Source organism: Bombina bombina, chromosome 4 (assembly GCF_027579735.1).
Source record: "Bombina bombina isolate aBomBom1 chromosome 4, aBomBom1.pri, whole genome shotgun sequence".
Lineage (NCBI taxonomy): Eukaryota > Metazoa > Chordata > Amphibia > Anura > Bombinatoridae > Bombina > Bombina bombina.
The window spans coordinates 665,018,694-665,036,912 of NC_069502.1; the positions used below are offsets into that span (position 1 = coordinate 665,018,694).

The 18,219-nt window shown below is 39.0% G+C and overlaps 1 protein-coding gene across 1 annotated transcript in view; it reads left to right on the top strand.

Annotated features, from left to right (window-relative positions):
• Window positions 1–15,763, top strand: part of TBC1D32 (TBC1 domain family member 32) — a 695,824-nt gene extending 680,061 nt beyond the window's left edge. The window contains exon 34 of the mRNA XM_053710787.1: window positions 15,296–15,763. Coding sequence (XP_053566762.1) covers window positions 15,296–15,409 — 114 coding nt within the window. The 3' untranslated portion in view covers window positions 15,410–15,763. The remainder of the gene's footprint in view (window positions 1–15,295) is intronic.
• Window positions 15,764–18,219: the final 2,456 nt, after the last annotated feature.

Genomic DNA, 18,219 nt, shown 5'->3' on the forward strand with positions numbered 1-18,219 from the left:
AGAACTGGATCTCATGGCGTCTCGTCAGAACACCAAGCTTCCTTGTTACGGATCCAGGTCCAGAGATCCCAAGGCAGCACTGATAGATGCTCTAGCAGCGCCTTGGTCCTTCAACCTGGCTTATGTGTTTCCACCGTTTCCTCTGCTCTCTCGTCTGATTGCCAAGATCAAGCAGGAGAGAGCTTCAGTGGTTTTGATAGCACCTGCGTGGCCACGCAGGACTTGGTATGCAGATCTGGTGGACATGTCATCCTTCCCACCATGGACTCTGCCGCTGAGACAGGACCTTCTACTTCAGGGTCCTTTCAACCATCCAAATCTAATTTCTCTGCATCTGACTGCTTGGAGATTGAACGCTTGATTTTATCAAAGCGTGGTTTCTCCGAATCGGTCATTGATACCTTAATACAGGCGCAAAAGCCTGTCACCAGGAAAATCTATCATAAGATATGGTGTAAATATCTTCATTGGTGTGAATCCAAGGGTTACTCATGGAGTAAAGTCAGGATTCCTAGGATATTATCCTTTCTCCAAGAAGGATTGGAGAAGGGTTTGTCAGCTAGTTCCTTAAAGGGACAGATTTCTGCTCTGTCTATTCTTTTGCACAAACGTCTGGCTGAGGTTCCAGATGTTCAGGCGTTCTGTCAGGCTTTGGTTAGAATCAAGCCTGTGTTTAAACCTGTTGCTCCGCCCTGGAGTTTAAATTTAGTTCTTAAAGTTCTTCAAGGGGTTCCGTTTGAACCTTTGCATTCCATTGATATTAAGCTCTTATCTTGGAAAGTTCTGTTTTTAGTAGCTATCTCCTCGGCTCGAAGAGTTTCGGAGTTATCTGCTTTACAATGTGATTCCCCTTATCTCGTTTTCCATGCAGATAAGGTAGTGTTACGTACCAAACCTGGTTTTCTACCTAAGGTGGTCGTCTATTACACAATCTTGACGTGGTTCGTGCTTTAAAGTTTTATTTACAAGCTACTAAAGATTTTCGTCAAACATCTGCATTGTTTGCTGTCTACTCTGGACAGAGGAGAGGCCAAAAGGCTTCGGCAACTTTAATCCGCTTAGCTTATGAGACTGCTGGCCAGCAGCCTCATGAAAGAATTACAGCTCATTCTACTAGAGCGGTAGCTTCCACATGGGCTTTTAAGAATGAGGCTTCTGTTGAACAGATTTGTAAGGCGGCGACTTGGTCTTCGCTTCATACTTTTTCTAAATTCTACAAATTTGATACTTTTGCTTCTTCGGAGGCTATTTCTGGGAGAAAGGTCTTACAGGCAGTGGTGCCTTCCGTTTAAGCGCCTGCCTTGTCCCTCCCTTCATCCGTGTCCTATAGCTTTGGTATTGGTATCCCACAAGTAATGGATGATCCGTGGACTGGATACACCTTACAAGAGAAAACTAAATTTATGCTTACCTGATAAATTTATTTCTCTTGTGGTGTACCCAGTCCACGGCCCGCCCTGTCATTTTAAGGCAGGTGTTTTTTTATTTATTTTTAAACTACAGTCACCACTGCACCCTATAGTTTCTCCTTTCTCTTGCTTGTCTTCGGTCGAATGACTGGAGGTGGCAGTTAGGGGAGGAGCTATATAGACAGCTCTGCTGTGGGTGATCCTCTTGCAGCTTCCTGTTGGGAAGGAGAATATCCCACAAGTAATGGATGATCCGTGGACTGTATACACCACAAGAGAAATAAATTTATCAGGTAAGTATAAATTTTGTTTTTGTACAAGAGGTACCACTCTCATAACCCCCCCAATGCATTCCTCACCACCCCCATTTTTCATATTCTAGAACTTCCAACCACAGCAGCAGGGTGTCTTGCTGTCCTCTTCCTCACTGTCAGGATTGTGATGGGAAAGCTCAACTGTTCCTGAGTGGGGCCAGGGTCATTGCAATTATAGTTAATTGCAGTGATGGGGTCACCATAAGGGATAATAGTTGTTCAAAATATTTTACAATGCCAACTCCATTTCTAGTATAGGATTAAGGTCTTGCCACAAGTTGGAGCTGAAAACTTTAAACTTGGCCTTCAAACATTATAATGACATATGAGATATACATAAGGCAATTTAAAGGGATATTAAACAGTGAATACATGCTAGACATAATGATATATTCCATGTAAATAATAGCCTGAGAATACTGTTCAGCTGTATTTTTACCATTATATTAGTTGTTTAAATAATGATTATATAAGTGTAAAAATGTGGTTTCTGTAAAGTGCTCTAGATTTTATAAAGTAATAGGTGCTGCCAATTTTCTATTTATCTTCTGAGAAGAACAATTAGGGAAAGATAAATATACCAGGCAATAAAGTAGAGTATGTGTAAACAAAGCTGTATGGAATCCCACACAACCTTGTTTGTATTAGTCTGTTTTATTCCCTGTTTTATATCTGTTCGTAATTGTTTGCAGTACGACAGTAAGATAAGCTTAAAACTTAAGTTTAGTAGACATTGCAGCGTCCATTCCCTGGAATAAAAAAAAAAACGAAATTTTAGAGTTAAATTAAAGGAAAAGGCGATAAAATAAATAAAAATAAAGTTACAACATTTTTTACCTACACATAATTCAACATTTTATATAACATTTAATATACCTTTAATGGAGACAATTAATGGAAAAATTATTTTAATAGGCTTACTGTGTATTTTCACTTTTTTGATCTTTTATACAATTAATTTTGGTGTAAATATCTGCAGGAACTTCTGTGGTATAGCATAGACAAGGCAGGTGTTTGAACAAATGAGTGGTTCATGCTTAGGTTATGAACAAAGTCTTGTACCAAGAGCAAGTGCTTATGAGTGGTTCATATTCAGGACGTGAAAAGGGTCTGTACAAAAGCAAACTCTTTCACTTGTAAAGCATAGAATGTCAAGAAAGTGCAGTCAACTTCAATGGTTCAGAACACATGTAGGCAATAAATACAGGTTGGAAACTAAAGGAGCAACAGAATGTACTTATGTGCCTTTAGATTAAAGACATAGGGGCCAATTGATTATAGGCCATATTGTGCCTAATCGTCCTGTTTCCGCGTGAGCCTTCAGGCTTGCCAGAAACAGGAGTTAAGAAGCAGCGGTCTTAAGACTCTGAGGCTGCGGACAGCAATCAAACATATCGTATACAATCGGGTTTATTGACACCCCCTGCTAGTGGCCAATTCGTCGCAAATCTGCAGGGAGCAGCATTGCACAAGGAGTTCACCAGATCTGCTTGTGCAATGATGAATGCCAACAGCGTATGCTGTCTGCATTCAGAGATATCGGGCGGACATGATATCTACAGCATATCATGTCCGTCCGACAGATGATAAATCGGCCCCATAGTGTATATTGCAATTGAAGCTGGTAACATATCTAATGCAGTGCTTACTCAGATCTGGCATAGTAGCCTGAAAACTGTCCAAAGCTCTGAGAATTCTGGTAAGTGGGCTTGAGCTGTGGAATAGAAATTGAGAACACAACTCTGGTGTGATAGACTAGAAACTAATTGTGCCAATAATACAGGTATATTCATGAAACAGAGCTGGCTCTGAACAGTGGACACTGGTGGTGGATAAACATGAAAGTGGTATTAAATATCACTGAGCAAGACACAATCAATAGACTGGCACAGCATATACACACAGACATATTACTTACAGGGTCACTGCAGAGCTCAGAATTTAGAGGAATTTATTTTTTACACAGCATGTCTGAGACTGCAGTTTAGCACCTAAGTACATGAGCTATTCCAATCAGAGAAGTAGGTATCCAAATACCCCAGGGTATTCCTGCAGCACATGAATCTGCAGCGTTCTTCTGCGTAAGCACTATCATGCAGAAGGACCAATCACCGGGTGCAGAACAGGATCCTCCGCACACAACTCATTCAAAATAGTGAGGCTTTATTCCAAACATAAGAAAAACATGAAAAACCTGATTGGGCTCTCCAAAAGCAAGTAAAAAACATAATTTATGCTTACCTGATAAATTCCTTTCTTCTGTAGTGTGATCAGTCCACGGGTCATCATTACTTGTGGGATATTAACTGCTCCCCTACAGGAAGTGCAAGAGGATTCACCCAGCAGAGTTGCTATATAGCTCCTCCCCTCTACGTCACCTCCAGTCATTCGACCAAGGACCAACGAGAAAGGAGAAGCCAAGGGTGTAGTGGTGACTGGAGTATAATTTAAAAAATATTTACCTGCCTTAAAAAACAGGGCGGGCCGTGGACTGATCACACTACAGAAGAAAGGAATTTATCAGGTAAGCATAAATTATGTTTTCTTCTGTTAAGTGTGATCAGTCCACGGGTCATCATTACTTGTGGGATACCAATACCAAAGCAAAAGTACACGGATGACGGGAGGGATAGGCAGGCTCTTTATACAGAAGGAACCACTGCCTGAAGAACCTTTCTCCCAAAAATAGCCTCCGAGGAAGCAAAAGTGTCAAATTTGTAAAATTTGGAAAAAGTATGAAGCGAAGACCAAGTTGCAGCCTTGCAAATCTGTTCAACAGAGGCCTCATTCTTAAAGGCCCAAGTGGAAGCCACAGCTCTAGTGGAATGAGCTGTAATTCTTTCAGGAGGCTGCTGTCCAGCAGTCTCATAAGCTAAACGAATTATGCTACGAAGCCAAAAAGAGAGAGAGGTAGCAGAAGCTTTTTGACCTCTCCTCTGACCAGAGTAAACGACAAACAGGGAAGACGTTTGTCGAAAATCTTTAGTTGCCTGTAAATAAAATTTAAGGGCACGAACTACATCCAGATTGTGCAAAAGACGTTCCTTCCTCGAAGAAGGATTTGGGCACAAGGATGGAACAACAATCACCTGATTGATATTCCTGTTAGTGACTACCTTAGGTAAGAACCCAGGTTTAGTACGCAGAACTACCTTATCCGAGTGAAAAATCAAATAAGGAGAATCACAATGTAAGGCTGATAACTCAGAGACTCTTCGAGCCGAGGAAATAGCCATTAAAAATAGAACTTTCCAAGATAACAACTTTATATCAATGGAATGAAGGGGTTCAAACGGAACACCCTGTAAAACGTTAAGAACAAGGTTTAAACTCCATGGTGGAGCCACAGCTTTAAACACAGGTTTAATCCTGGCCAAAGCCTGACAAAAAGCCTGAACGTCTGGAACTTCTGACAGACGCATGTGTAACAGAATGGACAGAGCTGAGATCTGTCCCTTTAAGGAACTAGCGGATAACCCCTTTTCTAAACCTTCTTGTAGAAAAGACAATATCCTAGGAATCCTAACCTTACTCCAAGAGTAACCTTTGGATTCGCACCAATATAGGTATTTACGCCATATTTTATGGTAAATCTTTCTGGTAACAGGCTTCCTAGCCTGTATTAAGGTATCAATAACTGACTCAGAAAAACCACGCTTTGATAAGATCAAGCGTTCAATTTCCAAGCAGTCAGCTTCAGAGAAGTTAGATTTTGATGTTTGAAAGGACCCTGAATCAGAAGATCCTGTTTCAGAGGTAACGACCAAGGTGGACAGAATGACATGTCCACCAGATCTGCATACCAAGTCCTGCGTGGCCATGCAGGCGCTATTAGAATCACTGATGCTTTCTCCTGTTTGATTCTGGCAATCAATCGAGGAAGCATCGGGAAAGGTGGAAACACATAAGCCATCCTGAAGGTCCATGGTGCTGTCAAGGCATCTATCAGGACCGCTCCCGGATCCCTGGATCTGGACCCGTAGCGCGGAAGCTTGGCGTTCTGTCGAGACGCCATGAGATCTATCTCTGGTTTGCCCCAACGTCGAAGTATTTGGGCAAAGACCTCTGGATGAAGTTCCCACTCCCCCGGATGAAAAGTCTGACGACTTAAGAAATCCGCCTCCCAGTTCTCCACTCCCGGGATGTGGATTGCAGACAGGTGGCAAGAGTGAGACTCTGCCCAGCGAATTATCTTCGATACTTCCATCATTGCTAGGGAGCTTCTTGTCCCTCCCTGATGGTTGATATAAGCTACAGTCGTGATGTTGTCCGACTGGAACCTGATGAACCCCCGAGTTGTTAACTGGGGCCCAGCCAGAAGAGCATTGAGGACTGCTCTCAATTCCAGAATGTTTATTGGAAGAAGACTCTCCTCCTGATTCCATAGTCCCTGAGCCTTCAGAGAATTCCAGACAGCGCCCCAACCTAGTAGGCTGGCGTCTGTTGTTACAATTGACCCCTGGACAGATGTGGCCGATAAAGCCACCATAGATGAGAATTTCTGGTCTCTTGATTCAGATTTAGAGTGTTGAATGGAATGAAGGACATGGCATGCATTTTGAAGTTTTGTTAACCTGACCTCTGTCAGGTAAATCTTCATTTCTACAGAATCTATCAGAGTCACCAGGAAGGGAACTCTTGTGAGTGGAAAGAGAGAACTTTTCTCTTCGTTCACTTTCCATCCATGCGACCTTAGAAATGCCAGTACTATCTCTGTATGAGATTTGGCAGTTTGAAAGCTTGAAGCTTGTATCAGTATGTCGTCTAAGTACGGAGCTACTGAAATTCCTTGCGGTCTTAGTACCGTCAGAAGAGTGCCCAGAACCTTTGTGAAGATTCTTGGAGCCGTAGCCAGTCCGAATGGAAGAGCTACAAACTGGTAATGCCTGTCTAAAAAGGCAAACCTTAGATACCGGTAATGACTTCTATGAATCGGTATGTGAAGGTAAGCATCCTTTAAATCCACTGTGGTCATGTACTGACCCTCTTGGATCATGGGCAAAATTGTTCGAATAGTTTCCATCTTGAACGATGGAACTCTTAGGAATTTGTTTAGGATCTTTAAATCCAAGATTGGCCTGAAGGTTCCCTCTTTTTTGGGAACTACAAACAGATTTGAGTAAAACCCTTGTCCTTGTTCCAACCGCGGAACTGGATGGATCACTCCCATTAATAAAAGATCTTGTACGCAGCGTAGAAACGCTTCCTTCTTTGTTAGGTTTGTTGACAACCTTGACAGATGAAATCTCCCTCTTGGGGGAGAGGATTTGAAGTCCAGAAGGTATCCCTGAGATATGATCTCTAACACCCAGGGATCCTGAACATCTCTTGCCCAAGCCTGGGCGAAGAGGGAAAGTCTGCCCCCCACTAGATCCGGTCCCGGATCGGGGGCCCTCAATTCATGCTGTCTTAGGGGCAGCAGCAGGTTTTCTGGCCTGTTTGCCCCTGTTCCAGGACTGGTTAGGTTTCCAGCCTTGTCTGTAGCGAGCAACAGCTCCTTCCTGTTTTGGTGCAGAGGAAGTTGATGTTGCTCCTGCTTTGAAATTACGAAAGGAACGAAAATTGGACTGTCTAGCCTTGGCTTTGGCCTTGTCCTGAGGCAGGGCATGACCTTTACCTCCTGTAATGTCAGCAATAATCTCTTTCAAGCCGGGCCCGAATAAGGTCTGCCCTTTGAAAGGAATATTAAGCAATTTAGATTTAGACGTAACATCAGCTGACCAGGATTTCAGCCACAGAGCTCTGCGTGCCTGAATGGCGAATCCTGAATTTTTAGCCGCAAGTTTAGTTAAATGTACTACGGCATCTGAAATAAATGAATTAGCTAACTTAAGGAATTTAAGTTTGTGTGTGATGTCATCTAGTGTGGATGATTGAAGTGTCTCTTCCAGAGACTCAAACCAAAATGCTGCTGCAGCCGTGACAGGCGCAATACATGCAAGAGGTTGCAATATAAATCCTTGTTGAACAAACATTTTCTTAAGGTAACCCTCTAATTTTTTATCCATTGGATCTGAAAAAGCACAGCTATCCTCCACTGGGATAGTGGTACGCTTAGCTAAAGTAGAAACTGCTCCCTCCACCTTAGGGACCATTTGCCATAAATCCCGTGTGGCGGCGTCTATTGGAAACATTTTTCTAAATATAGGAGGGGGTGAGAAAGGCACACCGGGTCTATCCCACTCCTTAGTAACAATGTCAGTAAGTCTCTTAGGTATAGGAAAAACGTCAGTACTCGTCGGTACCGCAAAATATTTATCCAACCTACACATTTTTTCTGGGATTGCAACTGTGTTACAATCATTCAGAGCCGCTAATACCTCCCCTAGTAACACACGGAGGTTCTCAAGCTTAAATTTAAAATTTGAAATGTCTGAGTCCAGTTTATTTGGATCAGAACCGTCACCCACAGAATGAAGCTCTCCGTCTTCACGTTCTGCAAACTGTGACGCAGTATCAGACATGGCCCTTGCATTATCAGCGCACTCTGTTCTCACCCCAGAGTGATCACGTTTACCTCTTAGTTCTGGTAGTTTAGCCAAAACTTCAGTCATAACAGTAGCCATATCTTGTAATGTGATTTGTAATGGCCGCCCAGATGTACTCGGCGCTACAATATCACGCACCTCCTGAGCGGGAGATGCAGGTACTGACACGTGAGGCGAGTTAGTCGGCATAACTCTCCCCTCGTTGTTTGGTGAAATATGTTCAATTTGTACAGATTGACTGTTTTTTAAAATAGCATCAATACATTTAGTACATAAATTTCTATTGGGCTCCACTTTGGCATTAACACATATAGCACAGAGATATTCCTCTGAATCAGACATGTTTAACACACTAGCAAATAAACAGCAACTTGGAAATACTTTACAAAGTAATTTACAAATAATATGAAAACGAACTGTGCCTTTAAGAAGCACAGAAAAATATTATAACAGTTAAAATAATTAAGTTATAGCATCAATCTTTGTCAGAATATACAGTTTTAGCAAAGGATTGTTCCCCTCAGCAAATGATAACTAACCCAGGCAGCAGAAAAAAAATACACAAATAAACGTTTTTTTTTTTTTTTATCACAGTCAATACAATCAGCACAGCTCTGCTGTAATGATTACTTCCCTCAAAAAAGGCTTTGGAGATCCCTGAACTCTGTAGAGATGAACCGGATCATGCAGGAAGAAAATGAATCTCTGACTGAGTTTTTTCTGATGCATAGTGAAAGCACCAAAATGGCCCCTCCCCCACACACATAACAGTGAGAGGGATCAGTGAACTGCTCTAATTTAAATCAAAACTATTGCCAAGTGGAAAAATAGTGCCCAAAACATTTTTTCACCCAGTACCTCAGAGAAAAAAAACGTTTTTACATGCCAGCAAAAAAACGTTTTACCTCAATAATTAATTGTCATTTAAAACCTATTGCAAGTCCCTGCAAATTAGGTTAAGTCTATGTATACAGTCTAAAAACCAGAGAAGTATAAAATATACATACATGACAGCCTGATATCAGCTACATCTACTGCATTCAAGGCTGGGTTTACATTATAACGGTATGGCAGGATTTTCTCATCAATTCCATGTCAGAAAATAATAAGCTGCTACATACCTCTTTGCAGATTAATCTGCCTGCTGTCCCCTGATCTGAAGTTTGCCTCTCCTCAGATGGCCGAGAAACAGCAATATGATCTTAACTACTCTGGCTAAAATCATAGAAAAAACTCAGGTAGATTCTTCTTCAAATTCTACCAGAGAAGGAATAACACACTCCGGTGCTATTATAAAACAACAAACTTTTGATTGAAGATATAAAAACTAAATATATCACCATAGTCCTCTCACACATCCTATCTAGTCGTTGGGTGCAAGAGAATGACTGGGGGTGACGTAGAGGGGAGGAGCTATATAGCAACTCTGCTGGGTGAATCCTCTTGCACTTCCTGTAGGGGAGCAGTTAATATCCCACAAGTAATGATGACCCGTGGACTGATCACACTTAACAGAAGAAAAGTACCAAGGAGATCCAAGCCATATCAAATTATACATGTTTCATGCTCGAAGGCACTTGTTCGTTGTATCTTCCTAAGAGACCCTTACACAAGATCCTGCTTTAGTGAGCGGGCTTTTATATGGGAAGGCCTTTATGTACTCTTAAGTCCTACTCATTTAAAGAGTGCCTTTCAAAGTGCTTGCGTCTACATTATGCATTATCGCTAATGTAGACGCAGGCACTTTAAAAGGCAGCCCCGTGACCATGTTTGGACTTAACATACATGAAAGCCCACCCCCTATAAAAACCTGTCCACAAAGGCACAATCTCATTTAAAGGTCGCTTTTAAAGATACAATGTAGAGAGGCTGCAAGGTCATGAAATATGGTTTAAAGAATGTTAAAATCCAGTAAAAGAAGGCATTTTAAGTGTTTTGCATCGAAACTTGTAGTCGTCATTTTGTTTTCAGTTCACACCAAAATTGAAACAGTTCTCTAACAAACAGTAGTTGTAAATAATGTTGTCAAAGTTTAAAACTAAAAGAGAGTGTCCATTCTGACAACCTAAAAGATGTATACAGATTTATTAGCAGTTGTGCTGACGGAAATGGATTAAAATAGTTAGCAATGAAAGTCACAACTAAGCGTTCTCCTTTAAAAACGCAATTTTAATAATGCCAGTACTGTTAGTGACAACAATGAGAGTGCGAGTGTGACTTAAAATCAAATATTAAAAATTAAAACAAGCCATTTGTAGATGTATATATATATACCTATACATATGTAAAAGTGTTCACTGTTCCCTGTTAAAGCCACTCCAATATAGACGAATAGAGCTTTAGTGAATCAATACCATGTATGTTAATAATCCTCTAGAATGTCTTATGTTGCCATTTCAGAGTGTTTAACATATGTGCAATATAAAAGTCTGTTTCACATAGCAGGGAAATAATGTTAAATTTGTCCATAATGTCCTTTTGAGGTCTTATCAAGTGCCTAGAGGTGTCAATTTTTTAAAGACACTACTGGGCTGGGAAAGCTGTTGAAAAGTGACTGGAAAAATGTATTGTGATTGCCAAGAACTTTTCAGCTTCGTAGGGTAAATAAAAAACAAAGCAAACAAGTGCCAAAATGGCCTAGTACAGTATATTGATGGAGTAAAAATATCCAAATAGTAAGGGAACTCACAAACATAAAGCACCCTCAAGTGCTAGTAGCACAGGCTGGAACCTCCCAGTAATCCAGCAGACTAATTACATGTGAATTTTGATAGATATGAAATTGGGGCAAAGGTGGCAACTCTAGTCATGTAAAGAATTCAGCTGCCTAACTATGTACCTGTATATGTTTAAAAAATAGAGACAAGATGCACATTCATCAAAGACATATTTGATGTAGCGAATAATGTCTGCCCGACATCACTAAATGCCGACAGCATACGCTGTCGGCATTTATCCTTGTACAAGCATTTTCGCAGGGGGTGTCAATCATCCTGATCATATCTGATTGAGATGATTGCAGTCCGCCACCTCAGAGGTGGCGGACGAGTAAAGGAGCAGCGGTCATGATAAATGTACCCCACAATGTCAACTTATATTTTCTTTTTTGCTCTTTGCTAGTATTTTTGTTTTGCTAAATGTCAGGAAATGGGAATTGGTATTTATAAAATGATCTTTGCTAGCTAAGCACAAACATCTGTGGTTATAGTCTGTATACCTGCAGTCATTTATTTTCTGTGTTGAATAAGATGATTTTGCAGATGAAAATCTGTAAACATCTTGGCCATAACTATTATCAGAGCATTCCCTTGTACCTACTATATTTTATTAGTTTTTACAAGAAATACACAGCACATTGTGTGAATTTATTTGCTGTTCAGCATTTTAGTTTTCTATATAGTTGCTAGAAGTAATAAAAAATCTCATACTTATTCAACCTCATACCTCTAGATTCATGAATTTTGCATTTATCACTTCAGTAAGGAACGTCTTTTAATATAGTCATATTTGTGCAACATGTAAAATGCAATAAAATTCCACAGTAAATATTTACTACATTAATTAAAATAACCTATCTCTTCAAAACTAGTTTAAAAAACTGTTACACCTCCCAAGGAAAGGTCAGAAGTGTACCATCTTTGGCCTATGGCCATATACATTTGCAGAAAAAATATCAATTTTATTTTAAATTCTTCTTACAAAATTATTATTATTATTTTTTAAATAACGTTGTAAAAATCATGTGAATGCTTTGCTACTAAAGAACACATTAAAGTGAACGTAAAGTTATATGAATAAGTGCCCGGTATGTAAACCTAATATTAAAAACAGGGGGCACTCTCATTCATTAAACTTTACAATAAAGCTTCTTTTTTAAAATACCTTTCTTTATGGAAAGCAGACCAGTGATCCTCCGCCTGCAGCTTCTGCTGTAGCTAACACAGTGATGATGAATCCGGCTTACTCCAATCATTGCATGCCCCCTTTGGCGTCCAGCTCGTGAGGCCGCACAATGATTTTTAAGATTAGTTTTACATACCGGGCACTTATTCATTAAACTTTACATTCACTTTCAGAAATAATTTTAAAGACGTCTACATTGGGGCCACAATGACAATAAACTTGACAATAAACTTTTTTTATTTAAAATTAATTTGAATGGTGTTACAGAAATAGATGTATTTCTCTTTCAATTGTTTCTTAGCCTTTTAAATTAATTGTATGACAAGCAAAGAATTCCAGTTTTAATTGAAGGTGAATTCAGCAAGAGCCATTATTGCTTTTAGAAGTAGGTATGTTGGTCACATAACAGAGCTAAAAGCTTTGTCACATAGCAGAGCTAACAGCTTTGTACTCTGCCTTGTTTTTGCAGTGTTCAAATTATTTAGCGTAGTGAGTTTGAGAAATATGGCATTCACTATTTTGTTAATAAATTATGAAACCAGGCCTTTTCCCCTGTTAAATGTTTTTTTAAGGTTTTAATTGAAACTGTATGATATTTTTTTATTACATCTTGAAATCAATTAGCCGTAGCGTTACAGCAAATTACACCCCAGTTAAAGAATGTTTTTATTTAAAGGAAACATGAATCTCACAATTAAACTTTTATGTTTCAGATAGAACATGCTTTTCATTGTACTTCTATTATCAAATGTACTTTTTTATGTTGGTATCCTTGGTAGGCTCAGAAGCAAAATGCTCTGCAGGAAGTTAGCTCATCAGATGTTTTCCTTTTATGGCCCTTTAATAGTTTGCTTTATCCTACACATCTTGAGGTGCTGTTATTTATGTGTTCATAGCATGTAGAAAATATAGTAGTTTAATGTGACGCTTCAGACTTCCCAAGGCAAGCTCTGCTCTGTCCCTAATTGGATTTAGCAGATAACAATTGCAAAACAATGTAATTTGTACTAGCAATGTGACAGTGGCTAGCATTGCCTGTAGACTCTAGCCCAGATTGTCTCCTATAAATAAAGTACATGGTGGGTGGAATTTGGCTTTTGAAAAAACAATTGCAGCAGACAAGATCTTTGTTTAACAAATATTTAGACTTAACGAATATATTTTAGCAACACAGCAGCAATGTTGTGTTAGCTTTTTACTGTCCTTGTATCCAGGAAACCTCCCTTTCTGTCGGTAATTTTTGGGACATAAGCTAATAATGAGGCCAGGAAATAAGGGATCACAGTTTAAACTAGATAAAATGGATAGTGTGGATGTCTGTTTATCCACCAAAGGGAAGTGGATTCTCTATTGGTAAAAATTGTCTAAGGGCTCCATTTATCATCTGCTTGGTAGAAGAGGTTCGCTATCATAAACCTCGACCTCCCTGCTGTGCGGGCAGCATCATATTTAACATTGCACAAGCGTCTGCTTGTGCAATACAGAGGTGCTGTCGATCATCCACATTAGATCACCTTTTAGATGGCGTGAAGAGGTTAAGTAGCAGTGGTCTTAAGATCGCAGCTACTTAACTAGCGTTTCTGGCTCGCTCATGCAAACCTTAATCACTGGGGCTCCAAAGTTGCATTTGCAGCTTAATAAATAGAGCCCTACTGAGCCAAGATATGGACCTAACTTTATTTTGACTTTAGTTTCTAATTTTCTCAGCATCAATACATTCATTAAAAAATGTATCAATATTACTTTATTCAAGAGGTTATTGGTAAACACAAATCACCCATGCATATGAAACAAAAATATAAAATGTATGTATCACTAAAAGAATGCAGTTTTAAAGTGAATGTAAACTTTGACGAATGTGTGCCCGGTTTTTAAAAATTCTATTAAAAACAGGGGCATTTTCATTCATCAAAGTTTACATTTCACCGGTTTTGTTAAAATACATACCTTTTCTTTTTGAATGCCAGACCAGCGATTCCGCCGCCTGCCGCTCCTCTCTTCATACATCAGAAATTAAGAAACTGGCTTTCTTCAATCACGGCATGGCCTCAGGCAATATTTGCTCTGGGGGGAGAACCGTGATTGGAGGGAGCCGGATTCTTCATTTCTGACGTATAAAGAGACGAGCGGCAGGCTGGGGGAATCGCTGGTCCAGTTTTCAAGAGGAAAAGGTAAGTATTTTAATAAAACAGGTAATATGTAAACTTTGATGAATGAAAGTGCCGATGTTTTTAATAGAATTTTTAAAAACTGGGCACACATTCGTCGAAGTTTACATTCAATTTATGCCAAATACTAACAAGGCAACACTTTACTGCTTAGCTTTCATACTACTTTCACAATAAAGTACATCTAGCTACATTACAGTAAAAAGACATGTAAAAATGAATCTTCAATATTTTAAGACATATTTAAATAGATCCATAATGTTTGATATTCTTAATAACTGCCCCATGAAAAGTGCATGAGTTTATAGGGAAAAAGCGCTGTCAAGCTTAATGGACACAAAGAACTCGATTTATCAAGCCCTTCGCCTCGCTACGACTGCAGGTTCTCACAAGAAAACCTGCAGTCAGAATTTATCAAGCAGCGGTCATCAGAACGCTGCTTCCCTAACCTCTTCTCCACCTGGAGAGTTTCATTCTCCCCGGTCGACTGTATTAATCACTGATATTTGTCAAAATTTATCTTATTTGTTTTAATTGCATAATGTTACCTGACAATCCAATTTGATGATATAATTGGTATAGTGTTTGCAAATGTATAGCAGTGCCTACCAGCAAAGGAAGAGGAATGTCTCTGGAGTAAAACCATTCTTGCCTAAATTACAAAGTAACTTGCTTGTAGAAAAGCAAGATAATATATTCTGCACACAGATATTCACATATATCTTGTGGTAGATTCTACTGCAGTTCGTAAAAAAATTATCAAAATTTATCTACGAAAATCCCTGTAATCTTTAAAATGGAATTTTGATAAAAAATATGTTTTCAAGTTTTTCAATTACTGTGTTATCTGGTCTGTGTATGAATTTTAAAAAGCTTCTATTTTGTTTTTCTTCTAATGCTGTTATTGCTCCATGAATTTGTTGCTGGCAAATTTATTGTAAAACCTGCTATTAGTATTATTCTTTTTTAATGATGCAATTTTTCTGTTGTTTAATTCTATATTTGTTACACAGGAAGAAGCTATCCACGGATTTCAAGTTGGCAATTACCTGGAATACATGGAAGGTCTAGAACAGATGTATCGACCAATGGTATTAAAAGAAATGAGTAAATTTGCACTTCACTGAAATGATAAAATCATCTACTTAGCTAGCAGATTCTCTTGAAAGGGATACTTTACAATTTAAAATAAAGGGCAACAAATTGTATATATATTTTTTATATTGTATGTATTTAATAAGCAGTGTTATTCAGTTATTTACCTAAGTCAAATTAGAGTTTTGAGACAAATGCCTTTTATAGGTCACGTTTTCGGGGATACAGTGAAATGGAATAAAGGACACAGAAAACACATGTTGAAATATGTTCATACAATAGGTATTTGTGAAATGCTTACTTTTTAGTAAATGTTGCTTGGCTTCTGAACTGCTGTGATATATTTTTGACTTTGTAAAAAATAAAATTTTATATTTACCCATGTATCATACAGTCTTTTGAGTGTGATCTTCATGTTTATTAAAATTCTATGACATTTTTTATTTATTATTTTTATATTTCTGAAATAATTTTTTCATATATTTAAAAAAAAATGTGATTTTGTCATCTTAATCATTTTTATGGCCTCAAAATTTATTTCTAATATTAGGTCTTTGATTTGCCCAGATTTATCATATATTAATCTCTATAACCATTATACCACCTACAGCTGTTTTTGTTTTACAAATTTATTAATTATCATTTCAATTCATACTGGTTTTAGTTCAGGGTTAAAAATGATAACTGACCAAGAATTTGTTGGTATTTAAAGGGACACTACGCAACTTGTAATTAAAAGATATTTCTGCTGTCTTGCTGTAGTATAGCATAAAAGCCAAAGCTAAATATTTTTATAAGCAAATGAACGTGTTGTTTGGTGTAGTTCTTTTTTAATAGCTAAACTCCATCTATCACTTGCTTTATTTGGAGAAGCCACTCCAGGCTTGCGTCTAGGAGGCCCATTTATCAAGCTCCAAATAGAGCTTGAAAGGACGTGTTTCTGGCGAGTCTTCAGACTCGCCAGAAACAGCAGTTATGAAGCAGCGGTCTAAAGACCGCTGCTCCATAACCCTGTCTGCCTGCTCTGAGCAGGCGAACAGACATCGCCGCAATTCAACCCGATCGTGTACGATCGGGTTGATTGACACCTCCCTGCTGGCGGCCCATTGGCCGCGAGTCTGCAGGGGGCGGCGTTGCACCAGCAGCTCTTGTGAGTTGCTGGTGCAAGGCTGAATACGGAGAACGTATTGCTCTCCGCATTCAGCGAGGTCTTGCGGACCTGATCCGCACTGTCGGATCAGGTCCGCAAGACCTTTGATAAATTTGCCTCTAAATCTGACAAGGTTAGCCACAGTCCTTATGTTGGCCTTGAAGTCAGCAGGGTGCAATATCCAGTTCTGAGAATACGAAAATCCACAATTGTGAGAGATAAATTACATGAAAAGAAGGCAAAATTTAAAAATCTAATTATGTTGCAACGTTCTTTTACTACTCATAAATAATCATTTTATATTTACTGACCCTCAGATTGTTTAAAAGTACATGACAAAACATTTCTGAAAACTTGTTTTTTATGTACCACTATATTAATTGCTTGTAAAAGGGTTTTCAGTCATATTTTAATAATTTGTTAAAATCATATGAGTATAACTTTGAGTATTCTTTTCTGAACAAATCTTTTAAATAAATATTACTGGTTTTAAAAGTAAATAGTTATACGTCATCTTAGTTATGTAAAGATAACTTCATAAAAGTTTTTATTTGGAGACTCATTTATATAATGTTTGCATTTTCTGTACAGAGATCATTGTGCACTCAGTGGCAATAAAAATAATTTATATTTCTCACCATGTAATACTCCTGTGTGGTGGTGAACTCTAGCAGTGTCTGTCTATCAGATTATGATGGTGAAGCAGTCTCAGAGCTCAGGATAAACAATTTTTACATGATTATTTTCTGTTTATTAGTGTAAAAGCATTTTATTTCTCCTACATTGGTGTGTCCGGTCCACGGCTTCATCCTTACTTGTGGGATATTCTCATTCCCTACAGGAAATGGCAAAGAAAGCACACAGCAAAGCTGTCCATATAGCCCCCCCTCTGGCTCCGCCCCCCAGTCATTCTCTTTGCCGCTCTGTACAAGTAGCATCTCCACGGGGATGGTGAAGAGTATGTGGTGTTAGTTGTAGTTTTATTTCTTCTATCAAGAGTTTGTTATTTTAAAATAGTGCCGGTTTGTACTATTTACTCTACAACAGAAAGTGATGAAGATTTCTGTTAAAAGAGGAGTATGATTTTAGCACCAGTAACTAAAATCCATTGCTGTTCCCACGCAGGACTGTTGAAACCAGAGAACTTCAGTTGGGGGGAACAGTTTGCAGGCTTATCTGCTTCAGGTATGATCAGTCACTTTTCTAACAAGACCTAGTAATGCTAGAAGACTGTCAGTTTTCCCTTCTGGGATAGGTAAGCCATTTTCTTAGACTCAGTAACAGAATTAAGGCTTATAACTTGGGCTCTATGCTGGTTGACACTATTATGGGCTAAGTCGCTTGATTTTTATCATGTTTAGGTGACATTGGAGTGTTTTGCAAGCTTTTAAAAACACCTTTGGGGAACTTTATTTGCGCCTGGCAGCCGTTTAGACACCTAATCTTGTCAGAAAGGCCCCTTCACTCTGGAATGCAGAGGGAGGAGGCCTCATTTTCGCGCCTCAGTTGCACAGTTACTTTTCACTAGGCAGGTCATGCAGCTTCACGTGGAAGGTCCAAAGGCTTAAAAAAGGACTTCAGAGAGGCTTATTACTGTTGTGAATAATCCCTAAGGAAGGTAAACGCCGCAGCAAAGACTGTGGCAGGGACTGTAGTGTGTTTAAACCGGTTAATTGTTATTTTAGCTCCGGT